Source organism: Eschrichtius robustus, chromosome 11 (assembly GCF_028021215.1).
Source record: "Eschrichtius robustus isolate mEscRob2 chromosome 11, mEscRob2.pri, whole genome shotgun sequence".
NCBI classification, from domain to species: Eukaryota; Metazoa; Chordata; class Mammalia; order Artiodactyla; family Eschrichtiidae; genus Eschrichtius; species Eschrichtius robustus.
This window is the reverse complement of record NC_090834.1, coordinates 4275274-4288964: the sequence shown is the minus strand read 5'-3', so window position 1 is coordinate 4288964 and position 13691 is coordinate 4275274. Positions and strand designations below refer to the sequence as shown.

Here is a 13691-nt window from a genome sequence, read left to right as displayed (position 1 = left end):
TCAGATTTTTTTCCCATATAGGTTATTTCAGAGTATTGAGTATAGAGTTCCCTGTGCTATACAGTAGGTCCTTGTTGATCATCTATTTTATATAGAGTAGTGTGTATATGTCAATTCCAACCTCTTAATATATCCCTCCCCCCCTTCCCCCTTTGGTAGCCATAAGTTTGTTTTCTATGTATGTGAGTCTGTTTCTGTTTTGTAAATAAGTTCATTTGTATCATTTTTTTTTAGATTCCACATATAGGTGATATCGTATGATATTTGTCTTTCTCTGTCTTTCTTCACTTACTATGATAATCTCTGGGTCGATCCATGTTTCTGCAAATGGCATTATTTCATTCCTTTTTATGGCTGAGGAATATCCCATTGTTTATATGTACCACATCTTCTTTATCCATTTATCTGTCGACGGACATTTAGGTTGCTTCCATGTCCTGGCTATTGCAATAGTGCTACTATGAACATTGGGGTGTATATATCTTTTTGAATTATGGTTTTCTCCGGATATATGCCCAGGAGTGGGGTTGCTGGATCATATGGCAGCTCTATTTTTAGTTTTTTGAGGAACCTCCACACTGTTCTCCATAGTGGCTGCACCAGTTTACATTCCCACCAACAGTGCAGGAGGGTTCCCTTTTCTCCACACCCTCTTCACCATTCTTGTTTGTAGACTTTTTGATGATGGCCATTCTGACTGGTGTGAGGTGATAGCTCATTGTAGTTTTGATTTGCATTTCTCTAATAATTATTGATGTTGAGCATCCTTTCATATGCTTTTTGGCCATCTGTGTGTCTTCTTTGGAGAAATGTCTATCTAGATCTTCTGCCCATTTTTTTTTTTTTTTTTTAATTAATTAATTTATTTTTTATGGCTGTGTTGGGTCTTCGTTTCTGTGCAAGGGCTTTCTCTAGTTGCGGCAAGTGGGGGCCACTCTTCATCGCGGTGCGCAGGCCTCTCACTATCGCGGCCTCTCTTGTTGCGGAGCACAGGCTCCAGACGCGCAGGCTCAGTAATTGTGGCTCACGGGCCCAACTGCTCCGCGGCATGTGGGATCTTCCCAGACCAGGGCTCGAACCCGTGTCCCCTGCATTGGCAGGCAGATTCTCAACCACTGCGCCACCAGGGAAGCCTTCTGCCCATTTTTTGATTGGGTTGTTTGGTGTTTTTGATATTGAGCGGCATGAGCTGTTTGTATTTATATATTTTGGAGATTAGTCTCTTGTTGGTCGCATCGTTTGCAAATATTTTCTCCCATTCTATGAGTTGTCTTTTCGTTTAGTCCTGCCACTTATTTATTAACTGTGCAATCTTGGGTAAGTTACTTCACCTATTTTGCCTCTGTTTCCTTATCTGTAAAATGGGGACAATAGTATTTAATGGTTGTTGTGACGAATACCTGAGTTAATGGATGCAGAAGCACTAAGGACAGTGCCTGGCGTGTTCCTAATAAGTGTTGGTAGTTGGTGCTGTTACTACTGCTATTGTTGCTATTATTTGGCCCATAGTGTGTTTAATGAGTCCTCTATTGTTAGGCATTCAGTGTTTCTGAGTTCTTGCTGTTATAAACAGAGACAGTCTTTTGAGGAGATCCTTACTCAGGTGGCTGGTTGCCTGTGTGGGGAGGGCTTTTGGACCCCACCCTCGGCCCTCTGCCGGCTTCTATGCTCTCGTAACGCCTGCCCTTCTGCCCCGCAGGCTGTGTGGCACATACCCTCCCTCCTACAACCTGACCTTCCTCTCCTCCCAGAACGTCCTGCTCGTCACGCTGGTGACCAACACCGAGCGCCGACACCCCGGCTTCGAGGCCATGGTCTTCCAGCTGCCTCGGATGAGCAGTAAGGGGCAGCCCAGGAGGGGACAAGCCTCAGGACCACGTCTGATGCTCAGGCTCTCCTGGTTGTGGAGTGTCTGGTGCCCAGGCAGGAGCTTGAGGGAGGCTGGCCAGCTCCTCAGGGCACTCGGCCTGCCTGGGTCCTTGGTCCTCACGCCCTCCCCCCTCCCCTTCCTTTCAGGCTGTGGAGGCTACTTGCATGCAGCCCAGGGGACATTTAGCAGCCCCTACTATCCAGGCCACTACCCGCCCAACATCAACTGCACCTGGAACATTGAGGTAGGAGCTGTGATGGGGGGGGGGGGGGGCGGAAGCGGCTAGAGAAGTGGGGGGACAAGGGACAGGGAGGGGGAGGGAGTGGGGGATTGCTCCAGGGCGGCAGGAGAGAGCACGATGAGTGCCTCCGGCCTCCCCTAAGGTGCAAGTATGGAGGCCGCGGGCGGGGCAGGTTCGGGCAGCATCCAGCAGACCCGGGCTCACACCCGCCTCCTGGCCGACGCCTGACGTGATGGAGGGACCTGGGCCCGGGACTTCCCTCTCGGGCCGTGGCTCGCTCTGGGCAACGTGAGAGCAGGGGCGCCGGCCTCTTAGAGGAGCTGCTGGGACAAGGCCAAAGGCTGAGTGACACTCAGAGGACGCGCTTGCTGGACGGCAGGAGACATGCGTCTTGCCAGTGGGGCCCCTCACGCCGTCCAGTAGATGGTGGGGGAGGACTTTCCAGCCTTCTTTAGTAACGTAATAGTGTGTCTCGCCGTTTGCAAGTCTGGAAGGTCTTCCAAGCATGGAGCCCGGATCCCTCCTGCCACGTCCTTACTGCCCCCGTGGGCCGGAGGGAAGAACCTGGCAGCCGTGCTCCCGCCGTGGTCCTGGCCCCATGGCCGCCACGGGCCACGCCGGACCTAGGAAGGAGCGAAGCCGCACAGACGATCAGCAGCGTCTCTCTCCCCAGGTGCCCGACAACCAGCACGTGAAGGTGCACTTCAAAGCCTTCTTCTTGCTGGAGCCCAACGTCCCCCTGGGCTCCTGCTCCAAGGACTACGTGGAGATCAACGGGGAAAGGTGAGTGTCGGGGGAGGGGGAGGGGGAGGGGGGGCGCCCCAGCCCCGGGGCTCTTCCTCCCGCTGAGCTCCCTGCCGCCCCCAGGTACTGTGGCGAGAGGCCCCAGTTTGTCGTGAGCAGCAGGAGTGGCAAGATGACTGTCCGCTTCCACTCGGACCAGTCGTACACGGACACCGGGTTCCTGGCCGAGTACCTGTCCTACGACGCCAGTGACCGTGAGTGACGCGCTCCGGAGGCGGAGCCTGGCTGGAGGGTGGACCCGCGATGCGCTCCCTAGTCTGCATCTTTTTTTTTTTTTTTAAATTAATTAATTTATTTATTTATTTTTGGCTGTGTTGGGTCTTCGTTTCCGTGCGAGGGCTTTCTCTAGTTGCGGCAAGCGCGGGCCTCTCACCATCGCGGCCTCTCTTGTTGCGGAGCACAGGCTCCAGACGCGCAGGCTCAGGAGTTGTGGCTCACGGGCCCAGTTGCTCCGCGGCATGTGGGATCTTCTCAGACCAGGGCTCGAACCCGTGTCCCCTGCATCGGCAGGCAGATTCTCAACCACTGCGCCACCAGGGAAGCACTCTGCATCTTATTAGTACTGTGCTCTCCTGACTCTAGGCCGCCGGAGCCGGTAGGATGCATTATCAGTTGCTCTAGTAGCTTTCTGAGGAAAGAAAAGGCTACCTTAGATACACTTATGAAAAAAGGCTGACAGTGAATGCCAGCACACACCATGTCCTTTGGTCCCCGGGTGCGGCATCTCAGGCCGAGGACCCCGAGTTCCTTTGGTCTATTGTCCCTTTGGTTCTGCATCACTTTGAGAATCTGTGCTTGTCTCCGTGGCCTTTTAGCACCTGTAGGATTAAGACCATGCTTCTGAGACACGTTAGAACATACCGGGGGGGCTTCCCTGGTGGCGCAGTGGTTGAGAATCTGCCTGCCAATGCAGGGGACACGGGTTCGAGCCCTGGTCTGGGAAGATCCCACATGCCGCGGAGCAAATGGGCCCGTGAGCCACGATTACTGAGCCTGCGCGTCTGGAGCCTGTGCCCCGCAACGGGAGAGGCCACGACAGTGAGAGGCCCGCGCACCGCGATGAAGAGTGGCCCCCGCTCGACGCAACTAGAGAAAGCCCTCGCACAGAAACGAAGACCCAACACAGCCAAAAATAAATAAATTAATTAAATTTAAAAAAAAAAAGTAAAAAAAAAAAAAACAAAACATACTGGGGTGTGAATCATCACACTAACTACTCCTAGCTTCGAAAATTCTGTGATCTCTGCGGAAGAGGTCTGGCAGTTTCTATGACCTTTAATTTCACTGTCTGCTGTGAATACCGGTTCTTCCACGTCCATGGTGATTTTTTGTTAAAACCCTGCCTCATAGAATAACCTTTTGGAAGTCACTTTTACTGCACACAAACGTCCAAATTTAAGTTCCAATTCAACTACACGACTCACCGCCAAAAGTGTAGTTAGATGAACAAACCGCTTTGACAAGTGACTAAGCTACCTGTGCAGAGAAAGTGACAACGGCCTCCTCTCCATTTTGTCATCTGCCTGATGACATCAGTTGTCGGACACATTCCAATTTCAGAAACACCGAAATGTGGAGAATATCTTAGAATTAAGGACAGCCGGCGATGCCGCGTGAAACTAGCGTAGGACACGGACGTCAGCCAGCCGCAGAGCTGCTGCCGCTCCGAGTTGCAGACGCGGAGCCTGGCGCTCGGGGGCGTGGCTGACCGAGGACACGGGGCCGGGGGGCCGTAGAACTGCACGCGCACCCGCCAGCCTCTCTCCACTCTGCCCGGGGCTTCCCGGGGTTTGGCCATGGGGGGCGGGAGGGACCTCGACTGGCCCTCCCCCGCTAGCTGTAGGAGCCCCCTTGTCACAGCTCAGCGGGCCTGGAGACCCCCAGCTGCAGCCTCGCTCCTCTGTGCTGGGGGCCGGGCTGGGAGGGCTTCCCTGGCGCTCAGCGCGGCCGTGAGGTTGGCTGCGCGGGCGGGGCGGGGCGGGGCTGCGGGTCGCGGACTGCAGGCCTGCGCCCTCTCCCCGCAGCGTGCCCGGGCAGGTTCATGTGTAACACGGGGCGGTGTATCCAGAAGGAACTGCGCTGTGACGGCTGGGCTGACTGCACCGACCACAGCGACGAGCTCCACTGCCGTGAGTCGGGGCTGCCAGACCCGGCACCCTCTGCCCTTGCTGTGCCCGGCTTCTGCCACCGACCCCGCGGCGGGACGGCCCGAGGCGGGGGGCGGTTGTTCCCGGCCCGGGGCGGACGACAGGCCGCCTTTCCTCGGGCTCCTGGGGGCCCCCTTTGGAGCAGGCGGTGCGTGGCCCCCAGGAGCGCGGTGCCCCAGCTCCCGGGAAGCGCGGGTGCTCAGTGAGCTTCGCGTCTAACCGCGGCCCCTCGCCCCTCCAGAGTGCAACGCCACCTACCAGTTCACGTGCGCGGACAAGCTCTGCAAGCCCCTCTTCTGGGTCTGTGACTCCGTGAAGGACTGCGAGGACGGCAGTGACGAGCAGGGCTGCAGTGAGTGGGGCGCGGGGTGGCGGCTGGGCTCCGCGCGGCCCCCTGCTGACCCGCCAGCCCCTGCTGAGCCCTCGCGCTTCTCCAGGCTGCCCGCCCGAGACCTTCAGGTGTAGCAACGGGAAGTGCCTCCCGCAGAGCCAACGGTGTGACGGGAAGGACAACTGCGGGGACGGGTCCGACGAGGCCACGTGCGACCACGGTGAGGCCAGGCCCCGCCGCCTTCCCTTGGGCGCTTGCCTGCCACACTCACGTGCAGCGGGTCCAGAGTTCAACACACACAGACCGCCCTGCACACTGAGTGTGAGAGAAAGGGTGTCGGCGGGGCACGGGTGTGGATGAGGCCGCGGGCCCGAGAGGGGCGCGAGGGGGATGGACCATCAGCTTGGGTGCGGGAGAGAGATTGATTCCCTCCCCCTGCGTCCTCCTCCGTGAGCAGTGAGCACTGTCACCTGCACCAGACACACCTACCGCTGCCTCGACGGGCTCTGTGTGAGCAAGGGCAACCCCGAGTGTGACGGGAAGAAGGACTGTATCGATGGCTCGGATGAGAAGGACTGTGGTGAGCAGGGCTGCCGCGTACAGTTGTGCAGGTTGTTGACTGTGCAAGGCGCATGCGGAGGTGGGCGTTATGCCAGCGCTTCACTCACCCAGCTCTGCCTTGGTGAGAGGGTGTGTCTGCCTGGAGGAAAGGATAACTTTGCTAATTGGCACCCAGGCACTGCCTCACAGGCAGTTCTGGTCCTGGAGGCAAAGCCCAGGGCAGCTAGTACGTCAGAGCCTCTGTGGCAGGGCTGGTGTCCTGGCCACGGTGCTGGGCTGACCCCTGCTCTGTAGACCTGGCCACGGGGGCAAGTCCTGGCTTGCTTGTGCTGCCTGGAGGGGAGAGAGCACAGCTCCTGGAGCCCTCGGCAGGGTTTTGTCCCCACCCCGCCCATACTTTAATTTGCAGCCTCTTGTGTATATCAGAAGTGCTGGCCATAGGTTAGATGTGAGCAGAGCTGCAGCTGTTCGGTGACTTCACGTCACCCATTGCTCTCCCCTCTGGGAGCTGTGTCCTTCAGCATGCATGCAACAAGAGAATCTGGGCAGATGACACCCAGATTAAATCTAAGCAAACCAGCAGATGTCTGAAGGCCCCTGTGCAGGAGTGGGGAGGTGGGGAGTGAGGGTTTTGAATTTGGGGGCAGGGAGAGGGGCCAGGTGGCTTCCCCGGCTGCTGGGCTGGTGCCCCACTGTGACTCCCGTCTCTACCCCTCCCAGACTGTGGGCTGCGGTCGTTCACCAGGCAGTCTCGGGTTGTCGGGGGTGAGAATGCGGACGAAGGTGAGTGGCCCTGGCAGGTGAGCCTCCACGCCCTGGGCCAGGGCCACGTGTGTGGGGCTTCCCTCATCTCCCCCAGCTGGATGGTGTCCGCCGCCCACTGCTTCATCGACCACAGAGGATTCAGGTACGCCACGGGCCGGAGCGGGGAGGCCTTGCGCCGGCCCTAAGTGGGGCGCCCCTCCGTGTTTCCTGGGGTGGAAAGGCCCTGTGTCTGTGAGTCGTGCCCAGGTGAGGCAGGGCTGGGACCGGAGGGGTGGAAGACCACCCCCCCCCGCCCGCCCAGGATGGGGCTTAATAACAGTAATAAAAATGAGCGTTTATTGGGTGCCCCTCTTGTCCAGCGGGCCTCTCAGTGCCTCTCCTAACAGCCCAGGCAGACGGGTCTGAACACGTACCCGTTTTACAGAAACGGAGGATCAGAGAGGTGAGGACATTTGCCTGAGGTGGTACAGCTTTTAAGTGGCAGAGCCAGACACTGGGGCCCACGTGTGTGGATTCCGGAGCCAGTGCGGTCAGCCTCTGCACGGTGGAGACCCCTCGGGACCCTCTCATTCACTGCCCGGCCCTGGCTTGCCAGGCCACTGTGGGCGAGTTATTCACCTTCCTAGGCCTCAGGCTCCTGGGTGCTGATAGTGACGCTGTGGTTTTTACGCTGAGAGGTGTGAGAAGGGAGCGCGGGGACGCACCTGAAGCGCTGAGCCCATGCCTGGCGCACAGTAGGTGCTCAGCCCATCGTAGCCTCAGGTCCACGGCAGACCCGAGCCCGGTGCAGGGAGGGGCACCAAGCATGCCACTGGGCCGTGCCAGCCTCTCAGGGCGGGTGGGCAGGGCCAGGCTGAGCAGGAGCAGGTGTCCCAGCGCTGGGGCTCTTTGTGACTTAGGTCCAGCCCGCCCAGGCCCTCTGGCCATCGGCTGCGGGAGGGGGACTGAGGGGACAGCTTGCTCCTGGAGACTCGGGCACAGGGGTCCCCCTCGCCCAGGGCCTTCCTGCCAGGCGCCTGCCCTCCTGCCGCGGGCAGCTGCGTGGGAAGGGGACCCAGGGTGCCCAGGGTGCCACGTGCGGGCTGAGGACGGGATTGCTGACCAAGTCGCCCCTTGGCCAAGAGAGAGCGGGACCACCGTGGACTTTCGGGACAGGCAGGACCCATAGCATGACGTAGGCCTAAGGCCAGACACTGGGGCCAGTCAGACAGGTGCACGTGCTGGGGGTGATGTGACAGCAGAGGCCTGGGGGGAGTGGGGTCAGTGGCGGACCCCGGGCGCTGCTGGGCTGGTGAGGTGCAGCCTGGTCCAGCCTGCCCCCCTCTTCTCACTCTGTCACACTCCACTCCACTCTGGGCAGAAGCGATCTGCTTTCTTCTTGGGGTGATGGGAGCTTACTTAAGAATTTTTACAATGAACTTAACCACTTTGGAATGTGGACAAGTTGCAAAGATAGGACGCAATTTCCCCGTACCCTCGCCCGATTTCCCCGTACCCTCGCCCGATTTCCCTTGATGTTATCCTGCTGCTTTTGTCAGCACCGAGAAACTCACGGTCCCTTACTAGGAACTTGCCTCCGGGCTGCCTTGGGGCTCCCACTGGGCTCCCCCCCAGGCTCCCTGGCACCAGTTTCACACCAGCATCCTTTCTGCTGCAGGAGTTTGTCCAGGTGCCCCCTTTGTGTCTGTTGTCCTGTCTCCCCAGTCTCCTCTGGTCCGGGACGATTTCTCAGTCTTTGTGTGTTTTTCGTGACCTGGACAGCCTGGAGGCCAGGGGCCCTGTAGAGCGCCCCCATCTGGATGCATCTGAGGTTGTTCTCGTGATTAGACTGGGGTCATGAGTGTTTGTTTGGAAGAAAGGCACGTTGTATCAGCAGGTAAATGATGTCAACGTGGCTTATCTCTGGTGACGCTCATCTCAGTCATCTGGTTAAGACGGTGATGCCAGCTCTCTCCCCTCGGAAGTGTTTCCCCCTTCTGTACTCTATTCTTTGAAAATGAGTCAGTGTGGAATTGCTTTGTAAGGAGGCTTTGTCCCTTCTCTCCCATGTATTTATTTAATCATCTATTTATGTTTGTAGGGACTCGTGCATATATTTATATTTCGGGCTGTGATCTAATACCGTGTTGTTTACTGTCGCTAGATTGTTCCAGAGCTGACCACTGAGGGCTCTCCAGGCTGGCGCCCAGCTCCCTAGGACACGGCCCCATTCTTTTGTTTTTCTGAGCCACCTCCTTGCTTTCGGACGCCACCTGGTGCTCTGGGCTCATCCTGTATCTTCCTGGTCCGGCCCCAGAGCTAGGCATTCCCTGAGAAGAAACCAAGATCTGGGTGCTCTGAACCCACGCGGTCGCCACAGTCCCCGTTCCTAGCCCCGTCTCCAGGGTGAGCTGGGATGTGCGTGCGCTTCCTGAAGCACCTGCCCCTGGGCCCTGCCCTGCTTCTTCCTCTTTCCCTTGCTTCATCTTTTCATTTCTCATTTCCTTTTCCTTCATCTTCCCCTGCTCAGCAGTCTTACTTCTGCCCATTAATGCCCTCAACAGCCATTGTTACCATTGGCACCGGGAGAGAAAGCTGAATTAGACTTGGTCCCCGCACTTCCAGACGTCCCAGGGTAGGGGGACAAGTTGCGATACACACGTGCACGTAGTAAGGGCTGTGCCAGAGCTGGGGGGAGGCTGCCGAGGGCCCAGTGTGTGGGTTAGAGCGCCCCTGAGGGCTGGGGCGGGTGGCTGCTAGGAATGCCTTTATGGGCAGGGTGTCTGGTCTGCTGTTGAAACGTGAGGGTGTTTGTCACTAGACCAGGTGACTCAGACCTTCCGGACAAAGGGAGGGTTGTGAACAGGGACAGGCAGGGGTGAAGTGTGCCAGGACCTGGAGTGCAGGTACTTTGGACACATTTCTGAGTCAGCAAGCGATCCCAGGGTGTTACCGAGAGGTGGCATCTCGTGGTCAAGAGCATGGGCTGCTGGGTTCAGACGGTGGCCCAAGACCACCCTGACTGGCTGTTTGGGGGATAAGATGACGTAACACGTCGGCGCCCAGAAGAGTGCTTGGCGTGGTCGGCTGTGTCGACCTCCGCCTTTTGCCTTAGGTCTTGACGGAATGGCCGGGGTTTATCTGCAGGTGTTTCTTTGCTGCCATCTAACCCATCGCTGCTGTGTTGCCTCTTAACGCTTGAGCCTTCACCATTCTTTCTGTGTTTGCTGTGCAGCTGATGTGCTTGTGACGACGCAGCACAGGGACGTCACCCGTCGGCTCGACACGACCAGCTTTGGGGCTTTTTTCCTCCAAGAGGTCCTTCATGACCTTATGGAGTTTCCACACTTTGTCCTTTCTTTTCCTGCTTCTTTTTCTCTTGTCTGTCTTCTGGAAGTTCCAGGCCCTCTCTGGTGACTGACACTGAAGTCTTCTCCTCAGATGCCTTCTGCTGTTGGACACGGTACTCATCGGCGGGCTCTAGCACACGGATCACTCCTAAGCTGTGCTTCCCTAGACGTTCACGTACCCCTTTCTGAGCCAGTTCCAAGTTAGGCGCAGCCATCATGGCACGTCTTCCCCAAGGACGGCAGGCGGCGTCTCCCAAGAACAGGGAAACCCTCCCATGTCACCGCCATACGGTTATCACATCCGGAAACGATCGCACTGATGTAGCACTGTTAGCTGGCACATGGTCGGCATTTCAGATTCCTCCAGTTCTCCCAGTATTTACAGGTTTTTGAAAAATGTAGGATCCAGTCAAGGGATATGCTTTGTTGTAGTCATTAGTTTTGACTAGTCTCTTTAAAATATAGAAGTCTCTCCCGGCCTTTTAATTTTTGTTCTTCTATGGCAGTACGTTTTTGAAAAGTCAAGGATGTTATTTTGCAGAATATCTCTCGATCTGGATGTTCCTGCTTGTTGTTTCATGATTAGAGTTAGGTTAAATTTTTTTCTTCTGGTCAGGAAGCACTGCATAGGTGATGTGTCCTCAGGAAGTACATAATACCCCATCAGTGGGGATGATTTGGAGAAAAGTCTGATTACTTGGTTAGGGTGGTGTCTACCAGTACTTATAAAGGTACTTCCCCCGTTGGTTATGAATCTTGGGTGATGCTTTGAATCAGTGTGTATATCTTCTTTTTTTTTAAAATATTTATTTATGTATTTATTTGGCTGCACCAGGTCTTAGTTGTGGCATGCGGGATCTTCCTGGCCGTGTGCAGGATCTTTAGTTGCGGCACGTGGGATCTTTTTTTTTAGTTGCCGCACGCGGGATCTAGTTCCCTGACCAGGGATCGAACCCGGGCCCCCTGCATTGGGAGCGCAGAGTCTTAACCACTGGACCAGGAGGGAAGTCTCAGTGTGGATATCTTGTCACCCAGTGGTTTTTAGCATCTGTTGATGATTCTTGCGTGTATCGGTTATTGCTGTGGTAGGTGTGAAATATGACTTACTGTGTCATTTCTTCTGTATTTATTAGCTGGTGTTTTTCTGTAAAGCATAGCTTTCCTTCTCTTCTTATAAATTATTTTGAGATTATTTTTTAGATTCAGGATAGATTCTCCTCCGCTCCTTATATTGTTCATCATGTATAGTGATTTAACCCCATAGTTTATTTTGGTGTCCAGATGATCCAGATCTTGACTAGTGAAAGCCTTGTCCTACTGGCACCGTCCTTGTGCAAGCTCTCACTCACTTCTGGTAAAAGAAAATATTCCTGGTTCACTCTATGTTGCTACTTGCTCCAGACCTGAAATCAACCATCTCTCCAAGGAGCCTTGGTTCCTTTCCACGGGGAAGGATAGTTAGAAGCCAAGTTCTGGCTGCTGCTGGGGATGCCGTTGCTCTGAGGCCATCTTTCTGAGCAGCCGTGAGCTTTTCCTGCTCTGATGGCATGTCAGCAGCATGGGGTTCTCCTCTCCTCCACCTCTGCCTGTTGGTGTCTCCCTTTTCCCACGTGGGAGACTGGGCCCCAGCAACAGCAGGGTCTTGTCTTTTTACTGGTTCAGTCGTCCAATACACAATAGTCAGAACTGCTGCACCATCCCGCTACCGACGACAAACCTGGACGTTCCATCTACTGCTCAGCTCCCCTGGTACTTAAAGTATGTACCGCTGTGTTAGAGAAGTATTTGGATTGATGTGCTCCTTCCACGGAAGGGTAGATTAATGAGAAGGGAAATCTTTTTGGTAATGAGATAAGCGAGGGCAACTGAGCATCGTCCTGGGGTGGGCGCGGGCTCGGCTCGAGGGGCGCAGGGCACCGGGCTGAGGGCGCAGGCTCAGGCCTCCCTCTCCGCCCGTCCTCCGGCCCCCGGCAGGTACTCTGACCACAGCATGTGGACCGCCTTCCTGGGCCTGCACGACCAGAGCAAGCGCAGCGCCCCCGGGGTGCAGGAGCGCCGGCTGCAGCGCGTCGTCTCCCACCCCTTCTTCAACGACTTCACCTTTGACTACGACATCGCGCTGCTGCAGCTGGAGCAGCCAGCCGAGTACAGCGCTACCGTGCGGCCCATCTGCCTGCCGGACGCCGCGCACGCCTTCCCCACCGGCAAGGCCATCTGGGTCACCGGCTGGGGCCACACGCAGGAGGGAGGTGAGCGGGGGTCGGGGTGAAGCTGGGGTGAGGGGCCGACAGCTCTGCCCGCAGCCCAGCCGCTGTGGGAGGGGGTGCCTCGTGGCCGTCCTTCCGTCCCCCGCTTTCTCACACGCCTTCCCAGGGTGGGTGTCGGATTCCTCACCCGACAGATGGTCAGCGCGGCCTGACCGCTCTGCCCGGCTGCACAGCGTCCCATCCTGGAGACGTGCCCTCAGGTTTTGGCCACGTGTGGGCCGCGGGCATCCGCGCTCTTTCGGGGGCTCCGCTGGTCGTGTCCCCCCGCTGACCGCCGGCCGCCCCTCCCGCCCTGTCCCCCCCTTCCCCTGCCTCCCAGGTATGGGGGCGCTGATCCTGCAAAAGGGCGAGATCCGCGTCATCAACCAGACCACGTGCGAGCGCCTGCTGCCACAGCAGATCACCGCGCGCATGCTGTGCGTGGGCTACCTCAGCGGCGGCGTGGACGCCTGCCAGGTGGGCCGGCGGGGCGGCCGGCGGGGCTGGGGGCGGGGGCGCGGGGGCTCGGTTCCAAGGCCTGGTCTCCCCGCAGGGCGATTCCGGGGGCCCGCTGTCCAGCCCGGAGGCCAATGGGCGGATGTTCCAGGCCGGCGTGGTGAGCTGGGGCGACGGCTGCGCGCAGAGGGACAAGCCAGGCGTGTACACGAGGCTCTCCATGTTTCGGGACTGGATTAAACAGCAGACCGGGGTGTAGAGGCGAGGTGCCACCCCAGGTGCGCACGTGCGGGCTGAGGACGGGACTGCTGCCCGGACCCCCGGCTCGGCCCCCAGAACCCAGACGGGGACCTGATCCCCGAGCCTCTGGAGATGGAGACGCGCCCGCAGGCCTCTCACCCACCCCACACCCCCAGCTTCCCAAGCGGGGTCGGGGAGCGGAGAGGAGGGGAGGAGAGGACGCCTGGCAGTGCCGGGGCCGGAGGCTTGAAGACACAGCCTCTGGGCCCTGGCGCCACGCTGGGCCAGAGGCTCTTTTCCTCGGATACAGGGAAGGCCGGCTTCGTCTGCCTCGGATACAGGACCAGCTCTCGTTTGGACTTTGGGGCCCCTTGGGCGGGGCTGGTGGGGCACCACGGGCTCCCAGGGTCACACGCTTCAGGAAATCCAGGCCTGAGGGACCTGGAAGTCAGCCGGGTCCAAGGTTCGAATGTTTTACCGGCTCCCAGGGTGGGGTTCAGTGTGTATATTTGTGTGTGTGAGTAAAACGCTTTATTTCTTTTTAGGTAATTTTTCTTTCTTATGGAGTTGATGGGCTCCCCTAGCCCCAGCAGCAAGAAACTGGGTTTAAATTCCCCTCAGCACAGAGGCTGGAGTCAGGCTGAGAGTGGGGACCGTGGTGCCCTGTGACGGTCCCCAGGCCAGCGAGGGGCTGTGTTTCC

At 57.5% G+C, this 13691-nt stretch overlaps 1 protein-coding gene across 1 annotated transcript in view; it reads left to right on the top strand.

Annotated features, from left to right (window-relative positions):
• Positions 1-13184, top strand: part of ST14 (ST14 transmembrane serine protease matriptase) — a 40669-nt gene extending 27485 nt beyond the window's left edge. Inside the window, exons 8-19 of the mRNA XM_068555139.1 lie at positions 1700-1839; positions 2017-2114; positions 2785-2894; positions 2979-3109; positions 4940-5044; positions 5304-5414; positions 5500-5613; positions 5851-5973; positions 6675-6861; positions 12023-12297; positions 12635-12771; positions 12848-13184. Of these exons, the coding sequence (XP_068411240.1) occupies positions 1700-1839; positions 2017-2114; positions 2785-2894; positions 2979-3109; positions 4940-5044; positions 5304-5414; positions 5500-5613; positions 5851-5973; positions 6675-6861; positions 12023-12297; positions 12635-12771; positions 12848-13009 (1693 nt within the window). The 3' untranslated portion in view covers positions 13010-13184. The remainder of the gene's footprint in view (positions 1-1699; positions 1840-2016; positions 2115-2784; positions 2895-2978; positions 3110-4939; positions 5045-5303; positions 5415-5499; positions 5614-5850; positions 5974-6674; positions 6862-12022; positions 12298-12634; positions 12772-12847) is intronic.
• The last annotated feature ends 507 nt before the right edge of the window (positions 13185-13691 follow it).